Here is a 20630-nt window from a genome sequence, read left to right as displayed (position 1 = left end):
AGAATTTTACTGGCATATCTTCTACCTTTGGCATGTCCATGGAAACTGTTAGAAAAGAACTCTGATCATGAGTATTCTGGCTATGAAATTATTGATGATGTTCAATATATAGTGATGAGTGATGCTCAACTATTATTTCATGTAGCTTACTTGTTCTGATATGTTCCCATTCAGTCTTTAATGAAATCATTTGCATAATCAAAAAGACTATACTTGAGTGTTATTCTGCAAAGTATGTTACTAGAAGCTATGTCTATACTACACTTCTCTACGACACGGATAATAGAACATGTAAAAGGTTGTGTTTCTCAGCTGATGATTCACTGAAGCTGGAATTAAAATAAACTAGACAGTGTTATTGATAAAGATGTTCTTTTAGGTTGCAGCATTTTCTTTTGTGGCACTATCTAATGAGCTTGTTTCAAATCACAGCATGAGAAAAGTACTTCTCCTGTAGTGTATAATAAGCTGCATCGTAAAATGTTGCATGAGCAGTTCCTACTACTGATTGGATTCTAAGTGCTATAGTTAAAGGCATTCAAATGTAAAAAATGTGCTGTCTGTCAGATGAAAGTAAACTTTGCCTCAGGCTTTCTTGTTGGGTTTACTGCTCAAAAACATTTTAACCCCTTAACTTATGCTGCCATTGTTTCTAAGCTGTATGGGTAATGATGCCGTACTTACATAACCACTATGTTATAAAGTGAAAATAAAAGACTAAAAAAAAAACTCTACAAACTACTTTGTGTTCAGAAAAGTTTGAATGATTTTGCTAACTAACTACTAACTTTACTTATTGAGACATTCAAATTTAAGGTAATGGAATAGCAAAATTAACAATTACGAAAGATTAAAATAACCCTTTTTTATACATTTTTCACATTCCATTTGCTCAGTCTATAATACATGGGGAAAATGCACCTAAATGTTCTAAACTGCTTAGAATAAATATTTCCTTAGCCCCAGAAGATATGCCCCTCCTGTACTCTTTGAATGATAAACCTCTCATATATCGCATGAATAGAGATCTTGCTAATATCAGGGCGCCTTGACTAGCCACATAAATTTCCTTAAAATGGATATTTTTCCTTGTTTCCTGTGCTAAATCTTACCATGCTCCCTGAACTCCTTTTTCTTTATCATGTGTTTGGCGTGTAGAAGGTTCATATGGGCAGGGGTTGTAGGTGCATTAGTTTTGCAACTGTGTCACTTTATGCAATGCCTTATTAACTGGCATCACCATGTCTGATCCAAGCAATGGGTATAATTGGAATTTGATCTTGCATATCTCCCCTGAATCCTGGCAAACTCTTGACCGCCTGACTTCCCTCATTCCCACCAGGTACAGGCTGGCTGCCAAAGATGTACTGATCAGGATGAGAGTCCCCATGACTCCATTGTGCAACCAGCCAACTGTTCTATCCCTTGAGATATGATGTGCCCCTCATCATGATATCCCATTATCCTGATTGGAACACAGACAGTTTCTGCTGACCCAGACCATTCTGACTTTGCTTCATCCCCTACTGCCCTGGAGGCCTTTTTTAGGATGCCCTCCTGCCTGCTTGCAAACTGTCTGTATTGTACACTGACACTTCATATGATATTTTTAGAGGTACCTGATGTGCCTTGGAGGTGTTGTATGGAAGTGGGTTTAATTTGTTATGTCTAGTGGAGTTGCTCTATTCTCCAGCCCTTCTGAAATTAAGTTTTGGAAATATAAATCACCAGGTCACTGATAAGAGGATCTTCACCTCTCTCACCTCTACTGTTATCAATTTTGCTAGGCTACATCTCCTCCATTTATTTTTAAGGCCTACTCCACCACTTTTTAGCAGCAGCATTTAGGGTGATACTGCATAATTGGAGTACTCAGCTCAAAAAGATGGCTGAATGGATTCAGGAAATCAGAGTCATTTAAAATATGGACAAAATGGTGGACAATGATTCCGTGGACTCAGGTAAAACAATAATTTTAAAAACAAAAAGTAAAACAATCAGTATTAAATTAGAATTGGTTTCTTACAACATCATGCTCTCTTTTTTGATCCACATATATGGTTCTACTTGATCCTGCATGACCTATTATATCTCGATGTTTGTTGGTTTACTTGTCCATACCTAACACCTGTAATGAACTTCTTATTAAACGTACATTTTTCCTTGGTTTAAAAAAGAATGCCCATTATCATACAGTGAAGGAAATAATTATTAGACACATATATAAAAGGCAGAGAAAAGTGTAGAGGAGGGTGCGTAAGTTTACCAAATAGGAAAGTCTCCAAAAAGACCCAACATTACATCTTGAAGGCATGCAGACCTGATCACTGTGTATATGTGTAAAAATACACACATTCTGTGACGCTGCCATGTGTTCATCTTCTCATTCCTGTGTAGGTGTTTTATGGTAGTTGAACAGGTAGTTGTCTGTATGATGCAGAGCTCCAGTGCTCTGTCTTCCCACTTGATATCTATACAAGCAGTAACACTGTTTCTGTGTCCTGATTGGCTAAGTGGTTTGTGCATGTTCATGTGAATGCCCTGAGCACTCTTGACATCATTGCCCATAGCTGGTGTCACAACCAGGATGTCCTGACCACTTTTATCCCTATACCTCAAGTTAGAAAGAAGCCAGAAGCATGATACATGGATCATTGGAATTGTTGTCAAAGGCTCTCTCCAGCTGTACAAAAACTATTTTTTGCAAAATAAGTTTACAGTTACTCTTTACTTTACTACATTAATTTGGGTGATACTGGTAGTCTCAGGATTTTGACAGATGAGAGTTTTGAATAACTTGATATTAAAGTCTCAAAAATATTTAAGAAATATATTTTTAATCTGTTAATTTAGAGAGTACAAAAAAAATTAGAATATGGAAGCGGTCTCGGTCTCTCAACCTGATAAAAATTATTATTGTATGTTCATACAGTCACCCCCTATATGGATTAATAGAAAATATTTTAAGATAATTAAAAAACCTATTAAACTCTATTAACATATGATATGGAGAGAAAATCCTCACTCACCGATGTGTGCAATAGTCCTTTATTTCATAAAGGTGCAGTACAGGGATCTGGCACTGGGCCGTTTTGCGCCACCTAGCCCATTCTCAAGCCATTGACATAATCCGGTCACGTCACGCAGAAGATATGCTCGTGGGCCGGCGGATGTCATCAAGGAAACAATAAACTTAGTGCAGCAGTGACGGTATAGGTCACTAATACATAAAAAACATTGACAATATTAGTAAAATTAAAAACAAAAGCAGGATGTCTAAGATCTTACCTATACAAAGGGACATAATATACATATAGTATACGCACAATCGTGATTTTATAGATCAAGAAGACACAAACATATTCTTCTATGCATTAAATATATATATATATATATATATATATATATATATATATATATATATATATTCACTAATGTTCAAAAACAGAAACAAATTATAAAAATTATCCGCTTTATCCACACACAGGGTGCTTCTTTACAAAGATACAATGATTATTGGACAAGTTTTGTAAACAAACTAGTGAATATTATGAAGTGGTTGCCACATAATTCTTGTTGGTAATTTTTACACATGTCTGATCTGACATCTATACATGTTACAAAGTAATAACCACATATTTGATATAAATAAATAAAGTGGCAGAGCCCTTCCAAGCGTATCATCACAGTGGCCGAAGAATGAACAATCGTAGACATATAGATATGTGCAAAAATGTGCTACTAGCATGCACAGGTTTTTTTTAGTACAGTTTATTGTATCATTGTAAAGAAGCACCCTGTGTGTGGATAATGCGGATAATTATTACAATTTGTTTTTTGTTTTTGAACATTAGTGAATTGTGTACACTTGTCTAGTGTCTTAGGGCTTGCTCTCCATAGGTCCATGTTCACATTTGTATGATTAGTGATCTTTGTTTAACATAGGCCAGCAATTCAAAGGTTAATGTTGGTTTCCACCTTTTCCCCTCCCACTGGACATGAGGATTAGGTGAGGAGGCTTTTTTAAACCGGGTTTGTTCACACAATTTTAGATCATGACTAAGGCTATACGCCGAAACGCGTCAATCGCTAATATTACAATTTACCTGTATTTGTGATCGCTATGTCGGATTTTAACCAATAAAGAAAAGGATTTCTTCACCTAAATTGTGAGTGCCGGATCCTCTTTCCATTTGAAGTTGTTGTAGAAGCCTGTAGTAGTAGCCTCAGGCTTTTCCTGTGCACCAGGTGAGGATAATCTTCACCCTCTGTGAGCTGGATCAACCAGGGATGTTAAAATAAGGACCAATGGTCCAAAAATTGGAACATGAACAGAAAACCAATGGCTAGTATTCTTTATAATGTTGAAGATCTGTCTTCTTCAGAGTCTTTTAAATTAATTCAGTTTGAAATAATTTATAAATTGTACCATGCGCCTAAGATTATCAGTAGGTTTAAACAGGCACATTCTGTTAAGTGTATGAAGTGTAATGAAAATAACGTTAGCCTGTTGCATATGCTGTGGAACTGTTGACCAGCTCTTCAATTTTGGGAGGAAATCCATCAAAGACTTCACAGTATTAGTTCCAATGATCAGAATAACTGGATAATAAGATAATTATTTATTGATAGATATGTATTGGTAAACATATGGAAATCAGTTAAAGTGCCTATTGTAGAATGGTAGAATCGCATGAAGAGAATTTGTCATAAATGTAGTTATGTGGTCCATTAGAAACGAAATAGCTTCCTCGGAAACGACCACCTGACATTTTGGCAGCGGTGGCCAGGCATGTGGTCCTGCCTGACAACATGGATTCAGCGATCATAATAACTACAGGACTGATGTGGGACATGTAGTAACTCCTTGGACATTTAATATTCAGAAACTTTTTGTTTTTTCGTGCAATCCCACCAGCAGAGGTGGCCGTATCCAAGGACATAGTCTTGTTGCTAAGGGACCATATGACTACATTTGTGAGAAATTATCTTCACACATGAACATTTTTTAAATAACATCTAATTGAAGATATGTTTATAAATGACAGAATAATGAAACTGAATGTGAATGCCCCATTTAAGATTTGTGCATATAGAATATTTTTTTTTTCTAATAATGTTCTGTGTATATTAAAATATTTTTTAATAAAAAGATGATAAAGATATTACATTTTTACAAAATTAACTATTGTAGACTTATTGTTATTAAGCTGTTATTACAATATACCCTTTTTCCTGAACACCGTAGTTAGAAGATAAATATAAGATACTATAGATCTTTTATAAAAATATATATACTATAAAACATAACAATAACACAAAACATAAACCAATGATTATATACAATATATACAAAAAATTTACAACAACTCACCTGCTGATCCAGCCCCATTCACACCTGCTGGTCCATGCCCCATAGCATCTGTGTGTTTTTTTTAAGAACAAGAAAAATATAACATATACATCTAAATAATTAAATAACACAACATAGCACCCCCCAAGCACATCATAAACCAACCATTGAAAACAAATCACACCCATCAAAATTAACATAAATTAACATAAGCACACCCTCCATCCTTTAATAAAAGACCACCCCACAGCCTCCACCCTCTAATAACAGACGACCCCACATAAATAACACATTCCCAGACCCAAAAATGTTTATCCAGATAAAGTATTAAGATACTGTATAACTCTTAGAAGCTTTAACTCCCCGATGACATACCAGGGAGTGAGGAACTCAAATGATGGTGCCCACCAACCCTGGGGTTTATATGCCAGCACCAATGGCGGGTTTCACTGGTGGGGGGTCCGAACTCGGCCACAACTTAACTCAAATTGGTCTCTCACCATTAGTTACATGTGTATTGGAAAATAAATTTTATTTAGTGTAGTAATGATAGAAACAATTATTCATTAATCTGTGCAATGCTGAATGCTACTAGTCCTCTAGAGTTGGAGATTTGGCTTTCATTTATTTCATGTAAATACCTTTACATTTAATATTGGTCTAGCCATAGTCCACACCATGCATACATATTATGGGCCTTTTTCTTTTTCTCCATTTTCTTTTGGGCTCTGTTTTTATGATTTTCACGGTTTCCAGCAAATGACACCTTCCCTTTATTCTTTGTGTTGGTGCAATGACGACGATACCAAATTTATATAGGTTTTAAAAAATAGTAAAACTTTAATATGAAAAAAATTCTGCATTTTGTCATCTTCTGATGCCAATAACGAAAGCATTTGGGTGTTTTTTCTGTTCTGTGGTTAAAACCATTTTTATATGTTAATAGATTAGTAATTTTGTGAATCGGCAATCCCTAATATAGTATTATTTACCCTAGGGTTTCTGATCAATCCTAAAATATACTGACATACTACAGTATAGCATTGTATGGTGGATTTTCTGATGTCCTGTTAAAATGTGCCACCAGCACATTGTAACAGATCTACAGAAATAACAAGACCTGAAGTTTCATTCTGACTCCTGGCTGTTCTGGCAACAGGTCATGGCTTCCCAATGACAACATTGGGAGAGAAAAACACTTTACGTGCAGAATGTAAAGGGTTAAAACCCAGTGTCAGCACCAATCACGGTTGTTAACAATGGGTCTTTGCTGTAATATGAAGCAAATAGCCAGCATGTATGGAAAGGGCTTGGCCCCTGAGCCCTCTCCATACACCCTTTGTTGCACGCCAATATACTTTTATGTTGGTATGCGACAAGGTTTTAAACTACTAACAATGGGGCACATTTACTTAACCGTCCAGAGGAGTTCACAAAAAGTGCATTGTCCAATGAGAATGCACTGTGCTGTGATTCACTAAGATTGTGTGCCCAATATTGTGCATGTGTCGCTTACCCCCAATGGTCCGACAGAGTTCAACTTCTTCTTCATGGTGTATGTAAGTGCTTGATCTTGCAACACAATTTGCATGTTAAATTCACACACAGTCCAAATCAGTCGGATTGTCCGACAGCGCAACCCCCAATTTCTGTTGCATGAAAGCCGGCAAAGCTGCGCAAAAATCTAATCACTTGTGATATCCTGTTAAATACCTGTCACAGCCATGCAATCCCCAAAAAAAGGTGTGACTGCGGACCCTTACAAAGCTGTCCTTAACCTGTCCCTTCTAAATGTCTCTGAACTAATGAGCCAATACCATCACAAACAGCATTTCTTTTCCTCCCCCCATACTCCTTTACCTTTTTTCCTTTACCTTTCGATCTTTGAAACATATTCTGAAAACTTATGCCTACAACATGCTTTGCTTCCTCAACTTGTGTCTCCATCTACCCTCCCATATTTATTGTGAGCCCTAATGGGCAGGGTCCTTCTCCCACTTCTATCCTGACCACTGTAGTTTTTGTACTTGCATTTGTTCTTGACTTAATATAATGTTTCTTACTGACTGTACAGCATCATTGAATTAATGGTGCTCTATAAATAATAGTAATAATAATATTAATGATAATATATGAATACATGTATGCAAATGTATAAAACTTCTATTATAGCTGCAAATTAAATTATTCTAGATTTAAAAACCTGCTTTTCTGCCTTGATAGAATGTTTCATTTTCCCTAAATTCTACAGAGCAATTTATGGAATCACAAATTTTCATGGTCAGTCAGTGTTGCATGGAGAACATTAGGAAAATATGTCTCAAAACTAAAATCAGCTAATGGCACATTTTTTTCTGTATCACTTTTCTTTTTATGGTTTGATTTTATTTGCAAACATTTACATATCCATCATACAATCTGAAGCTTGGGGAGGATTAATGGAATGAGCAGACATACTGACGGGTCTTTTTCTGTTATTCGAAGCAGCTGCAGTCAAGGACTTTAAATAGTAGCTTATAGTTATTTGTCATTTGAGTCAGTGAAGAAAAAAGTCTTCCTAAAACAAATTACAACTGGCTGAAGCAAATGATTTATTTTCCCTGTTCTTAGTACACCAGCAACTCCATTACTGTCCGACACACACTGTCTGCCTTTTTCATTTTAACTCTATGAACCATGAAAACTACTGTTAGATGGGAAGGGTGGTTTCTGTGCTACTGTTTTTGAACCATTTATATGCTGATGTCACAAGTTGTCAATGGCCATGTCTTTTTATAGTTTACAAGCCTCAACAGTTCTTAAAGGTTATGTAGTAATCTATTTATTGTAGTTCTTTAGTTTGTATGGAAGGGTAGAAATAGAAATTCATCCAAACAACCTGTGATAATAAATACAGGAACTTTTGAAGCAACAGCAACTTTATCAGTGTAACATATTTTTAAATATGCTCTTGTGTGATACATCAAGAGGGTGAAGCCTCTTGTTGTATCCGGCTGGGTCTTGCGCAGCATGTATTTCTATGCCAGGCCATGCCAGGCCCTGCTGCAGCGAGTGTGCAGGTGGGGGGATAGTAACTCCCTGTGCTGACACACTCGCGGCCGGCCATGCCCTCTGCTCAGCTGGTCACGCCTCCCTTCATACCCCTTCATGCCTTAAAGGCGTGAAGGTGGCAGATTGGGCTAAATAATCGCAATTGCTTGCAAAATGGGGGCAAGGCCTGGTGTAGGAATAAATGCTGCACAAGACCCTGCCGGATACATCAAGAGGCTGAAACCTCTTGATGTATCGCACTGCAGAAGAGCAACAGCAGGGCTACCATATGCAGGCACACAAGCGCCGGTGTATGATAAATGTGGTCCTATCTGTTTTTTGAATTAGTCGCTAAATGTTATTTTTTTTGTATTTTTTCATGTCCATCTAAGGAGCAATTGGTCTTAATACATTTGGCAGTAGTTTTTGTCCTATTTCTATTGGGTGACTGGAGTAATTTTGCGCCAAATCCCAAATCATCAATGTAGTTCTGTATTGTGAAAACTAGTCTATGCAAATAATGAATTTGGCACTTTTTAAAGTGACTTTGCACTTCCCTGTGTTAATTTGGAACAAACGAAAGTCTCAAAACAGTATTTGTATCAAAACTGTGCCAAAACAATGGCAATCATAGAAAAAAATGTCAATGATGAATTCATGCTGCTAAAGGTTGTTTTACAGTTTCATGGCAGTGGCTTTGGCCCTTGATAAATCTGCTGACAGTGTTTTTTGCTGTGTGGGTTGTTTGCGAGAGTTGCATGAACCCCCCCCCCCCCAAAAAAAAAAACATCAAAAGTTGCAGCACATAGACCAGGGACAAAAACTAGTGCAAGCAGGTGCTATGTCAAAGTGCACTGTCCTAGGTTCATTTGGAGCAGTGGAAAGTCATGAAACAGCATTTAACATAGAGACTAACGTTATGAAACCACATTTGTACCACAACTGTGCCAAAACATAGACAAAAGTCCCAATCACAGATGCACCCAAATATTTTTTTTACACATTGATTTTACATTTTAGCTTCATTAAAAAAAATTATGGTAAAAAAAATCCTGTAGAATATTTTGTGTATTTTTCATTCTCAAGCCTCAGGTCTCAACAGGATATTTTTTAAGATCTTTATAGCAAAAGATGTTCTCTGGAGGAACTAGCCAACAGATATTTTTTACTGATACAACTCATAAAAAGAAAAACGTGTATGAATACATTTACACTGTGTTAAATTAAAAGAGTTTTCCTCAAATGATAAATTATCAGTATATACAGTATACACTGATAAGCGGCTGCTGCAGTTTGAAAACACAATAAAACTTTACTGACTACTTACAACAGTACTGTGTTTACTACTTCCCCTCCATTCCCCACTGCAATGTATGTTGATGAGAATGCTCATCCAGCCCAGGCAGCAGTAAGCGGTTATAATCCCTGATGGGCAGAGCAGCCTCCCTAGCCAGAAGAAGAAGGAGATGTGCTGCTGAAGCAGTGGAGAAGTACAGTTTTAAGTATAATTACACTTTACTAAAAGATGTAGTTAAAGGGGTATTCTCGTCTGGGCATTCACATTCAGTTTCACTAATCTTCCATTTATAAACATTTCTTCAATTGGATGTTATTTAAAAAAATGTTCCCGTGTGAAGATAATTTCTCATAAATGTAGTCATTCTGTCCCTTAGAAACGAGATGGCTTCCTCGGTTACGACCACGTCACACTCTGGCAGCGGTGGCCAGACATGCACAATAGAGTCCTGCCTGACCTCCTGGATTCAGCAATCATTGTCACAGGACGGCTGTGGGTCATACAGTAAATCCCGGACATTTCATATACAAAAACCTTTTATTTTTTTGTGCAATCCCTCCAGCAGAGGTGGCCGTATCCGAGGAAGCCATCTCGTTTCTAAGGGACCATATGACTACATTTATGAGAAATTATCTTTGCACAGGAACATTTTTTTTTAATAACATCTAATTGAAGAAATGTTTATATATGGAAGATTTATCAAACTGAATGTGAATGCCCAGATGAGAATACCCCTTTAAGTGTCCCACAACTCCCACGCATTTATGTACATTTTGCATATTATCTTTGTCTAGTATATGTTAAATATTTTTATAGTAAGCATTTTATGTATATTAATTATAGAGTGAGAAAGGAGAATGAAAACCTGACTCCGTCCTCATGCAAATAGATTAATTCAATTTGTCTGTGAATCTTGATAAATAACATTAGCTACATAATTCAACCTGAGCCAGAGCCAAAATTACACCTAGATGTTGCAATTTGTTAATAAATTTAATTTAGAAATGCTGTGCAGTATCTATTTGATAAAATAGACCATTTTGAAAATTGCCTCTTGTGAACAGTATGTAGTCAATTGCTATTTCCCAGACTTATAGAAAAGGATTCCAATTATGTTATGTCTATTATTCCTAAATAGAAATGTATAAAAAAGAAAGACAATTTCAAGAATATATAATGCACGTGGAAAAACGGAAATGAAGATTTTTAGTATATATAATTCTTAGGCCCTCTTGCACATGTGAAAGCGATGCACAGACACCTGCATTACAAAGAAAAATTGTCTTTTTTTGTTTTCTTTTTACTATGTTTGCAGTTGTTTTGGAGGAGTTGTGATACAAAAGCTGTTTTGTGACTTTCCATTGCGCCAAACGAACGTAGGACAGTACAAATTCACTTTGACATAGACCCTGCTTGCGCCAAATTCATTATTTACGTAGATAGACTAGTATTCACAATATGAGTGCAGTCATGATTTGCAAATTTTCATTTAGTGGCAAGATTTGGTGCAAATTTAAGCCAGTCCCCACCCTAATCCAGGTGCTGCTACTTTTGATGGGGATTTTTTGCAACTTTTCATGTGACTGTCGAAAACAATTCCGCAGAAAAAGCACTGCCAGTAGATTTATCAAGGGCCAAAGAACCCTGAAATGAATCTGAATGCATCGGAACTACAAAGACAGACATAGGGGCTCATTTACTAAAGGTCCCAGATCGCACTTTCGTCAGACTGTTTGCCGTTTTCGGGGATTACATGGCTTGCATAGGTATTTAACAGAGGTCTGCACTGGGATTGTATCGTACGCAATTGGATTTTGGCGAAGCTGCGCTAGCTTTCATGCAACACAAAAGGGGGTTGTGCAGTCAGATGATGCGACTGATTAGGGCTGAGCTAAACTTTCAAATTTTGTCACAAGGCAATGCACATGAACCAGGAAGAAGAAGGTGAACTCTGTCAGACCTATACGGGGAAGCAACACATGCAAGATATGGGGCGGACATTCTTAGGGAATGGCGGCACAGTGTGTTATCATCAGACAATGTACTTTCAGTGAACTCCAATGGTTTCGCAAGCAAATGTGCCCCATAGAATTGTTGTGAGGAGCTGGTCTAATGATAAATTACACCCACTGAGTTTCCTCTGTATGGTAACTTATTGTGGACATATTCTCTATTAAAAATATGAAAATATGTTTTCCTGGATAAGATCATGAAACGCGTCAATCTATTTGACTTATTTTTGTTGTACTGAAGGCAATCTTTCCTTATATGTAAAAGTGTTTAAAAGCAGATGAAATGAAGGATGAACTGTTTTAAAAAATCCAAAGAGAATGCTGCTGGATTGTTGCATACTATGTTTTCATGGATGGGAGAAGGAAAAGATCGACTCTTAGCTTAGCTCAAGTATGACTTTTACAGCAAGGCCAATGACATGATACGGTATAAAGCAAAACCAGTATATCTATTCCATAAGGAACAAGCTGAATAACTGTAAACAGCACTGTTTTGATGTCTTTGAATTTCTTGAGTACAGTGTATGGAACTGCTTTAGATGCCTGAAAGATCCCTTTGTCTTGCGCATGTGCTCACCTATGTGGTGCAAAGCTTCCTGGCCAATTCTGCAAACATTCCTAAGCTGATGCGTAAAGTTTGCACTGTGTGTGTGTGTGCACGTTTGGCAGTCACATCATGCTGCTGCTCATCTGCAATGCAGAGAAATGTTAACCTTTCCACACACAACTTCCTAAGTGATGGAGCAACTTGGTGGAATTTCACTTTGCAATCGCTGGAAAGGCAGTAGTTGAGTTCTAGTTACAGAATACCAGGATGAGTTGAAGTACTGGCATTAACCAAGTGGGTCTCCATGAGGGACATTTGTGCCGTGCTGCGGACATTTGTGCCGTGCTCCACAGACAGATTGCATCTCGCAGGTGACTGCCACCCCCACGTGTGTTTTGGCACGCTACAAGATAAAACTATAATGTACTATGCACTTTAGGCCCCTTTCACACTGGCGTTTTTTCACGTGCGCGTTCTGTGCATGCTTTTGACGTGCAGAACTTGCATTTCACTCCGACCCATTGTAATTAACAGGCTTTTTCAGACTTGCAAAATAATTGCCAAATAATACAGATATGAGTACTGTAACATGGAACTGTATGATGCAAATAGTACTAAGACTGGCACAGTAGCGTTGTACTCTATGATGCAACACTAGAACTGTAATGTAGCAATTTATGATATAGAAATGATTACTGTAACCTTGTACTGTATGATGCTTTAAATGATACAGATATTACTAAGACTTGTACAGTAATTTAGTAATATGTTGTAAATAGTACTAAGACTGGTACTGTAAGGTAGTACTGTATGATGCAAATGGTGCTGAGACTGGTACTCTAAGGTGGCACTCTATAATGCTGTAAATACAAGCAGTACTAAGACTGGTACTGTAAGGTAGTACTGTATGACGCAAATAGTACTAAGACTGGCCCTGCATTATAGCAGTCTATGAGTAGCAACATGCACTTCTTCAGACTGCCATAAAAAGGGCAATCGTTTCATATTTACAACTGACCCTGCTTTCCGGAACAATTATCCTCAGTTCTGAACTTCTGGCTGATGTTTGACATTGGGCTTGTGGGTGCCATATGTTCCATATTCACACAAACTTTGCAGTATGGGTCCATTCATCACTATTCTTGAGCTGATATTTGGCCTGTGTACCTCAATATTAAGTTCTTTTAAGTGCTTTTTATTCATGGAAGTATAGTCAAGGAACTGATATGTCTGTGGGTGCCATACCACAAATCAGTGAAATATAAGGGAGCATAATATGACTGTTGTTCTCTTACAAAAACAGTGCCACACCTAGCTACATGTGATACCACCTGAGCTCCATGAGAGGTGACTTGTAGTACCATGGCCAGGTGTTCCTAGATGAAAGCAATTATGCTGTTTTAATCATGTATAACATTTTAGAAGGTTCAGAAACTTTGACTTTGAGGATAGGCCGCCAGAAATTGAACACAAGGGAGAAAAACACCCAGTTCTTGCTTGATCAGCTATTAAGAGATATGTAGCCAGAGGTAGTTGACTCAGTGTATCTGTGGCTCCCTTTGAATTTCATTAAGAGCCATGGCCAAGGTGACAGCACCCAGCTGTTTCAGGGTGAGGGTCAAAGGCAACAGGTTGCAGCTTCATGCCCTGTGTTTACACAACATTGAGCATGTGAGCAGTGCAGAGGCCAGGTGTCATTCCTCACTGATTAAATATTGATCACCTCTCCCAGCTAACCCCTGCTAAACCCTTCAACTGAGCGTACAACAGCATATATAACTTTGTAATAGGTATTTTTTGTTAAATAGCAAATTTGCTTTTCCTATACAGTTATTTGATTGAATGGGTTCTGGTAAATGAATTTTGTTTTTTCATAATATGTCATAAACACATGAGCTCAGCAGATTGAGATACATTTAACCCCTTAAGGACGGAGGGTTTTCCGGCTCATTTCTCGCTCTCCAACTTCAAAAATCCATAACTTTTTCATTTTTCCGTGTACAGACCTGTGTGAGGGCTTATTTTGTGCGTAACAAATTTTACTTTCCCGTAATGTTATTTATTTTAACATGCCATGTACTGCGAAGCTGAAAAAAAATTCCAAATGTGGAAAAATTGAAAAAAAAACGCACGTGCGTCACATTCTTGTGGGCTCAGTTTTTACGACTTTCACTCTTCGCTCAAAATAACATGCCTACTTTATTCTTTGGTTCGGTGCGATCGCGGTGATACCAAATTTATATAGATTTTATTGTGTTTTAATTTAATTACATTTTCAAAAATTAAACGAATGTGTACAAAAAAGAAAAAAAAATTTTTGCCATCTTCTGACGCTAATAACTTTTTCATACTTTGGCGCACAGAGATGTGTGAGGTGTCATTTTTTGCGAAATGAGGCGACGTTTTCATTGCTACCATTTTGAGGTCTGTGCGACATTTTGATCATTTTTTATTTCATTTTTTATGTTATGTAAAAAGGTGTAAAAGTCGCCTTTTTGGACATTTGGGCGCCATTTCCCGCCTCGAAGCTCACCGCCGCCTGTAACCGTTTTTATATTTTGATAGATCGGGCATTTTGGGACGCGGCGATACCTGATATGTTTGTGATTTTTACTGTTTGTTATGTTTTATATCCGTTCTAGGGAAAGGGGGGTGATTTGAACTTTTAATATTTTATTAATTTTTTTTATTTTTTAAACTTTTTTTTTTATTTTTTTTTCACTATCTTTTAGACCATCTAGGGTACATTAACCCTAGATAGTCAGATCGCTCCTACCATATACTGCAATACTTCTGTATTGCAATATATGGCATTTTTGCAGCACATTCATTACAATGAGCCACTGGCTCATTGTAACGAATCTGCAGCTGCCAGATAGCCTCGTGTCAAAAGAAGACACAAGGCTACCATGGCAACCGATCGCCGCCCCCCGATGACGTTCGGGGGCGTGGCGATCGAAAAAAAGATGCCGGCGCCCGCGCGCCGCCGTCTTTTAAATGCTGCCGGCAACGGGGGGTTAATAGCCGCGATCGGTGCTAGCACTGACCGCGGTTATTAGCGGTGGGGGTTTTATGCATTATGCAAAAACCCCCACCTTTGTATGAAGAGGACTCAGCCCGTGAGCCCTCTTCATACATCCCTTATACCTCTGCGCCGTAGAGCTACGGCGCAGAGCGTTAAGGGGTTAAAGATGTGTTCCCATTTCAATGTTATTGTTATTATTATGAAAAGTTAAACAATTTTCCAATATACTTTCTGTATAAATTCCTGTCAATTTTCTAGATCTCAGCTTGCTGTCATTCTGTAGAAAGCTTCATTGTTTATTTACACTGAACAGAAATCTGTGCATGATTACAAAGGTGTGCGGTTCATTATAACACACAGCCCTGACTACTCTCTGATATAACGAGCTGTGCACCTGTGTGACCATGGTCAGATTTCTGTCCACTGGAAGTAAACATAGAAGCTTTCTATAGAATGACAGCAAGCTGAGATCTAGAAAACCATGAGGAATTGATACAGAAAGCATATTGGAGAAATTTATTTTTCATCATGCAAAAAATTACAGTAATTTGCCAACAAGAGAATAACCCTTTGAGCTTTCTAGAAAAAGATCAGGATCTACTTGACATCAAATTCAAATACAATTATGGGATTGGTAACAACTTTTATAGAATTTTAAAATATTTATTACCCAGCTGACTGTGTAGTGAACTCCTCTTGCAGTGTAGTGCAGTCAAACACAGAAACCCCCATCCCCCAAAGCGTCCCCTTTCTCCAAGCACACAGTATCACTATATCACTTCATTCCTGTCCCTAGCACTTAACATCGCAAACAGTAATTTGCAAATACAGCTTACTACATTTTCTCTTGCATAACCAAATTTTGATTTTAAAACATCAGGTTTAATTTTCTTGCTGAATCTACATAAGATTTAGATTTTGATATATCCCACTTCTATTGGATCCAGAAACATGCTCTGTATGTAATTGGCATGGAATGGGAAATTTAGATGGGATTAGATGAGTGAGTAATTTTAAAGTAACTCTGTCTCTACGTGTCAAATGTTCAAAGGTCACTCTTAGTTAATGATAATGTATGTATCATGTGAATTACAAACTTCAATTTTTAATGGGAGCCAATGCTATTATAATTAAAGATTAATTTAAGAAGTGGCTATGGGAATATGAGCCTTTACCAGACCAGTCATAAATATATGGCATATCCATCCCACTTCTGGCCTATCATTATAAGTGCGAAAATGATAACTCAATGGGGGGCAGTAATCTAACTGTGTCTCACATTTCCTTTTCTTATCTTCTAATTTTTGTTCTTTTGCCTTATTAAATGCATTTTGAATTGTTGCATGGCCGATAAGGAAGCTAGATTGAGTAAAGATCTGACAGAACATTCTTAGCTTAATTTTTGCACAAAAAAGTAATTACATATACAGTGTCTAAACTACATTTATCTGTAAGTGCAGAGACTGATAGTTAGATATGTTAAAAAAAATATATAAATTTTCTTAAATGAGTATTTGCCTTTTTTTATTATAATGCACAGGTAATGGAGTCTGATAACATTATTAGATCTGCACATTAAAGGAATATTCCCATGTGGGCATTCACATTCAATTTAATTCATTTTCCATATGTAAACATTTCTTCAATTGTACGTTGTTAAAAAAGATGTTCCTGTGTGAAGATAATTTCTCATAAATGTAGCCATGCTGTTCCTTAGAAACAAGATGCCTTCCTCGTATGCGACCACCTCACATTTTGGCAGCGGTGGCCAGACATGCGCTATTAAGTCCTGCCTGACACCTTGGATTTAGCAATCATGACCACAGGACGGCTGTGGGTCATGCAGTAACTCCTGGACATTTCACATGCAAAAACTTTTTATTTCTTTGTGCAATCACTCCAGCAGAGGTGGCCGTATCCAGGGAGACAGTCTTGTTTCTAAGGGACCATATCACTACATTTAGGGGAAATTATCTTCACACAGGTAAAAAAATTTTAATAACATCTAATTGAAGAAATGTTTATATATGGCAGATTAATGAAACTGAACGTGGATATCCAGAAGAGAATACCCCTTTAAGATTGGCAATAATCCCACTCACAAAGATGATCAAATAGAAAATAATGACAAAGTTACTTGAGGCCACTTTAATGGAAATATGGTGAAATTTTAAATTTTAAAACTTTATTTTAAAAAAAGTATTTTTTCATGTTGCATACAGTTAATTTTTCATTTGGGAAGTGAAGACCTTTGTTTCCAGGATTGAAAAGGGAGGTTTTATTCAAGTGCACCTGCTCAGAGCAGGTGAGTTTATGCAATAATTTTGCAAATTTTTAGGCGCAAAATAATGATAGGTGCAGTGCAACAACTGCAGAACACTCAATCGCTATGTCAGATAAGGAGCAGACACTCAAAACCACTAAGTGCCGGACTTTCGCTTGCACCTAAAAAAGTTGCAGCACAGAGACAAATCTACTATTCAAGAAATTGCGCAAAAAAAACACCAAAAACTAGCTAATAAATGATGATCAATGTCTCCCAATATGACTTAGAATAAAACATAATGGGGAAAATTATAAAAACTAGTGCAAGGACTCTCATTGGTATTGATGAGCGGAAATGTTAAAATTTGGGTTCACACAAGCTAGGCCAAACCTGAATTTTAAAAATGTGTTTGGGTACCAATGGCATGAGAGGGCCAGTGGGCTTGGCCACAGCAATTTAAATGCTGCTGGGGACTTTGTCACTGTGATATTTAAATAGTTAATGCCTATGATTAGTGCTAGCTCCAATCACGGGTATTAACAGCTGGGGGAAAGAGGAGGTTAAATTGAACAAAGCCGAATGAAGTCCAGATCTGCTCAACACTGTTCATTGGTTCCAGAAATGTCTCATTTACTCTCTTAACTTACATGCATTACATTACTTTGGATTTGTATACACATTAGTTTCCAAACTTTACTTCATATTGTGACTGTCAGGCTTGCAGGTGTGGATCCTCTGGACCACTGCAGACGATGACTCAAGCCACTACCTGGGACCGGAGTCTAAGTGGTACCCAGTTTTCACCAGAGCCCGCCACAAGGCGGGTTAGACAAGCTGCGGTGTGGTTTCACCAGGTCGTTCCTAAGGCGTGACTTGTCTCCAGTGGCGGTCAAGGTTGAAGTACAGAGTCGGCAGACAATCTCGTGGTCGAGGTCTAGGCAGAAGGTCAGGGCAGGCGGCAGATGTGCAACGTCAGAGTCCGGTACAGAGTCAGCAACAGGAGGTCCAAGCAGTAGGGTACGGGAACACAGCACACAGGACAGCAGCATGGAGGAACACTGGTACACAGGAACACGGAGGAGGTCAGGTAACACTGGAACATGGAGGAGGTCAGGTATGCAGGAGACAAAGGAACGCAGAAGACACAGGAACGCAGGAATCACAGGCAAATTGCAGAATAGCTTTCTCTCAGGCTGTGAGGCACAAAGATCTGACAAGGGCTTGCAGGAAGAGGCAGGCTTATATAGAATTAGTGAAATACCCAGCACCAATTAATGGCACGCTGGCCCTTTAAATCTTAGCGAGCCGCGGGAGTTGCGGAGGATGCCGCTGGAGACGGGGAAAGTAAGTGAAGCCGCCCCCCGGACACAGGAGAGGCATGGGTGATCGCGGGGGCACCCGTGACAGTGGCATTGGTTAGATAACATGCTAGTATCAACAATATGTTAAATATATGACATAGCAAGCAGTAGTAGTTTTGATTCACTCCTCCTAAATTTAAATAGAGAAAAAATTGCATTACACATTGTTATGCTAAACCTCATGGGGTTCCTAATTGATTGCTCATCTTAGTGTGGCCTTTGTCACCCATCTCTTAAACAGCAGACCTGGAAGATATTCTCTTTTACTCTATTTTAAACTTTGAAATCTTAGTAGCAACATTTTCTTTACTTACTCAAAAACTATTTGGGTAAGCACTTTTGTTAACTTTTAATTTTTCATTTAATGCATTTTAAGTATTTTGTAATTTCTGTGACATTAATACATCATTTTCTATCTTACTATGATGTATACTGTTATTCTTCAACATTAGAAAAGCATATTTGTGGTCATTAACATTGAGTCATTTGCAATGCATAAATTATAATCTCCTAGGGAGATTATATACAAAATATACAAAAACTTATTAGTAGATATCAAATGAAGTAAATGTAAAAATGATTGAGAATTATTGTTCAATTGATGTATAGTTTGTTTAGATAGTAAAATATTAACTAAAATATCAAAATATTTGTTGTTTTAGACTGTAATATAATAAATAGATCTTCTCTTTTAGAAATCTAAAATACCAACATATGAAAAAATGTGGGCCTTTATGAATAGCAGAAGCCAGTCGGTACTTGTCAAAAATAATGAAGAAGGTATCCAGCGAGTTCTCACCTCTGATTATGCCTTTTTAATGGAGTCAACAACCATTGAATTTGTCACGCAACGCAACTGTAACCTGACACAGATTGGAGGCCTTATAGATTCTAAAGGTTATGGAGTGGGAACTCCCATGGGTATGTTGCATGTCAATTATTTTGTCTTTGTTCATTTATCTTAGTTTGAGTAAGAATAATCTAGATGTCTCAATGAAAACTCAGTATAGCTTTAAACCTGTTTAAAGTAAACATTTTAATATAATGGAATATTTTTATAGGTGGAATGCATAATAATTTGATTACAGAATATTATGATTCTATATCAAAACTCTGTAACCAAAATAAAAGATTAGATTAGATTAGAGCAGTTTTGTAAAAAAAAATATAGCTTTGGATATCATTATTCTTAACCTCTTATTTCCCATGTCCGAAAAGGCTTTGATGAGGGCATTTTTAGCGAATATACTTACATATTTGTTTAAAGGCCATAACTTTTTTTTGTGCATGCTACCATAAATATTTATGTGCCATTTTCTGTGACACTTAGGACTAGTTAAAATTAACAAATGTTAAAGGAAATTTTTTTAAATTTTTTAGCTTTTTTGTGGGATAAAGTTACAAAAAGAGCAAAAACAATACTTTTTTGTAATGTAAAGTATATATATTAATTAAATTTTCAAACTAATTCAAAATGATCATTATGAATTACTTCCTTGTGTGGTTATTTTGATATATAATACATATGGGGGGACATAGTGGTGCACAGTTTTCTGTCGGACTTTGCACGTTCTTTTAGTGTATAAACTGCTTGCACAGACATGTAAAAAGTGTTTGCACTACAAATGTGTAACACAACCATTTTTTAGCGCATCTGAACCAGCCACCATATGACACAAATTTGGTTTTTTATTATCATTTTTATTTTGCTTTTTTTATTTTAATTATTTTTCAGAACC

At 37.2% G+C, this 20630-nt stretch overlaps 1 protein-coding gene across 2 annotated transcripts in view; it reads left to right on the top strand.

Moving 5' to 3' along the window:
• GRIK2 (glutamate ionotropic receptor kainate type subunit 2) overlaps window positions 1–20630 on the top strand; it is a 437454-nt gene that overhangs the window by 361639 nt on the left and 55185 nt on the right. For both annotated transcript variants that reach the window (XM_072141893.1, XM_072141892.1), the window contains one exon: window positions 19587–19812. In XM_072141893.1, coding sequence (XP_071997994.1) covers window positions 19587–19812 — 226 coding nt within the window. The remainder of the gene's footprint in view (window positions 1–19586; window positions 19813–20630) is intronic.

The sequence above is a fragment of the Engystomops pustulosus genome, chromosome 3 (genome assembly GCF_040894005.1).
Source record: "Engystomops pustulosus chromosome 3, aEngPut4.maternal, whole genome shotgun sequence".
NCBI classification, from domain to species: domain Eukaryota; kingdom Metazoa; phylum Chordata; class Amphibia; order Anura; family Leptodactylidae; genus Engystomops; species Engystomops pustulosus.
Note: the sequence above shows the minus strand (reverse complement) of the source record. Positions and strands in the feature narration are given on the sequence as shown.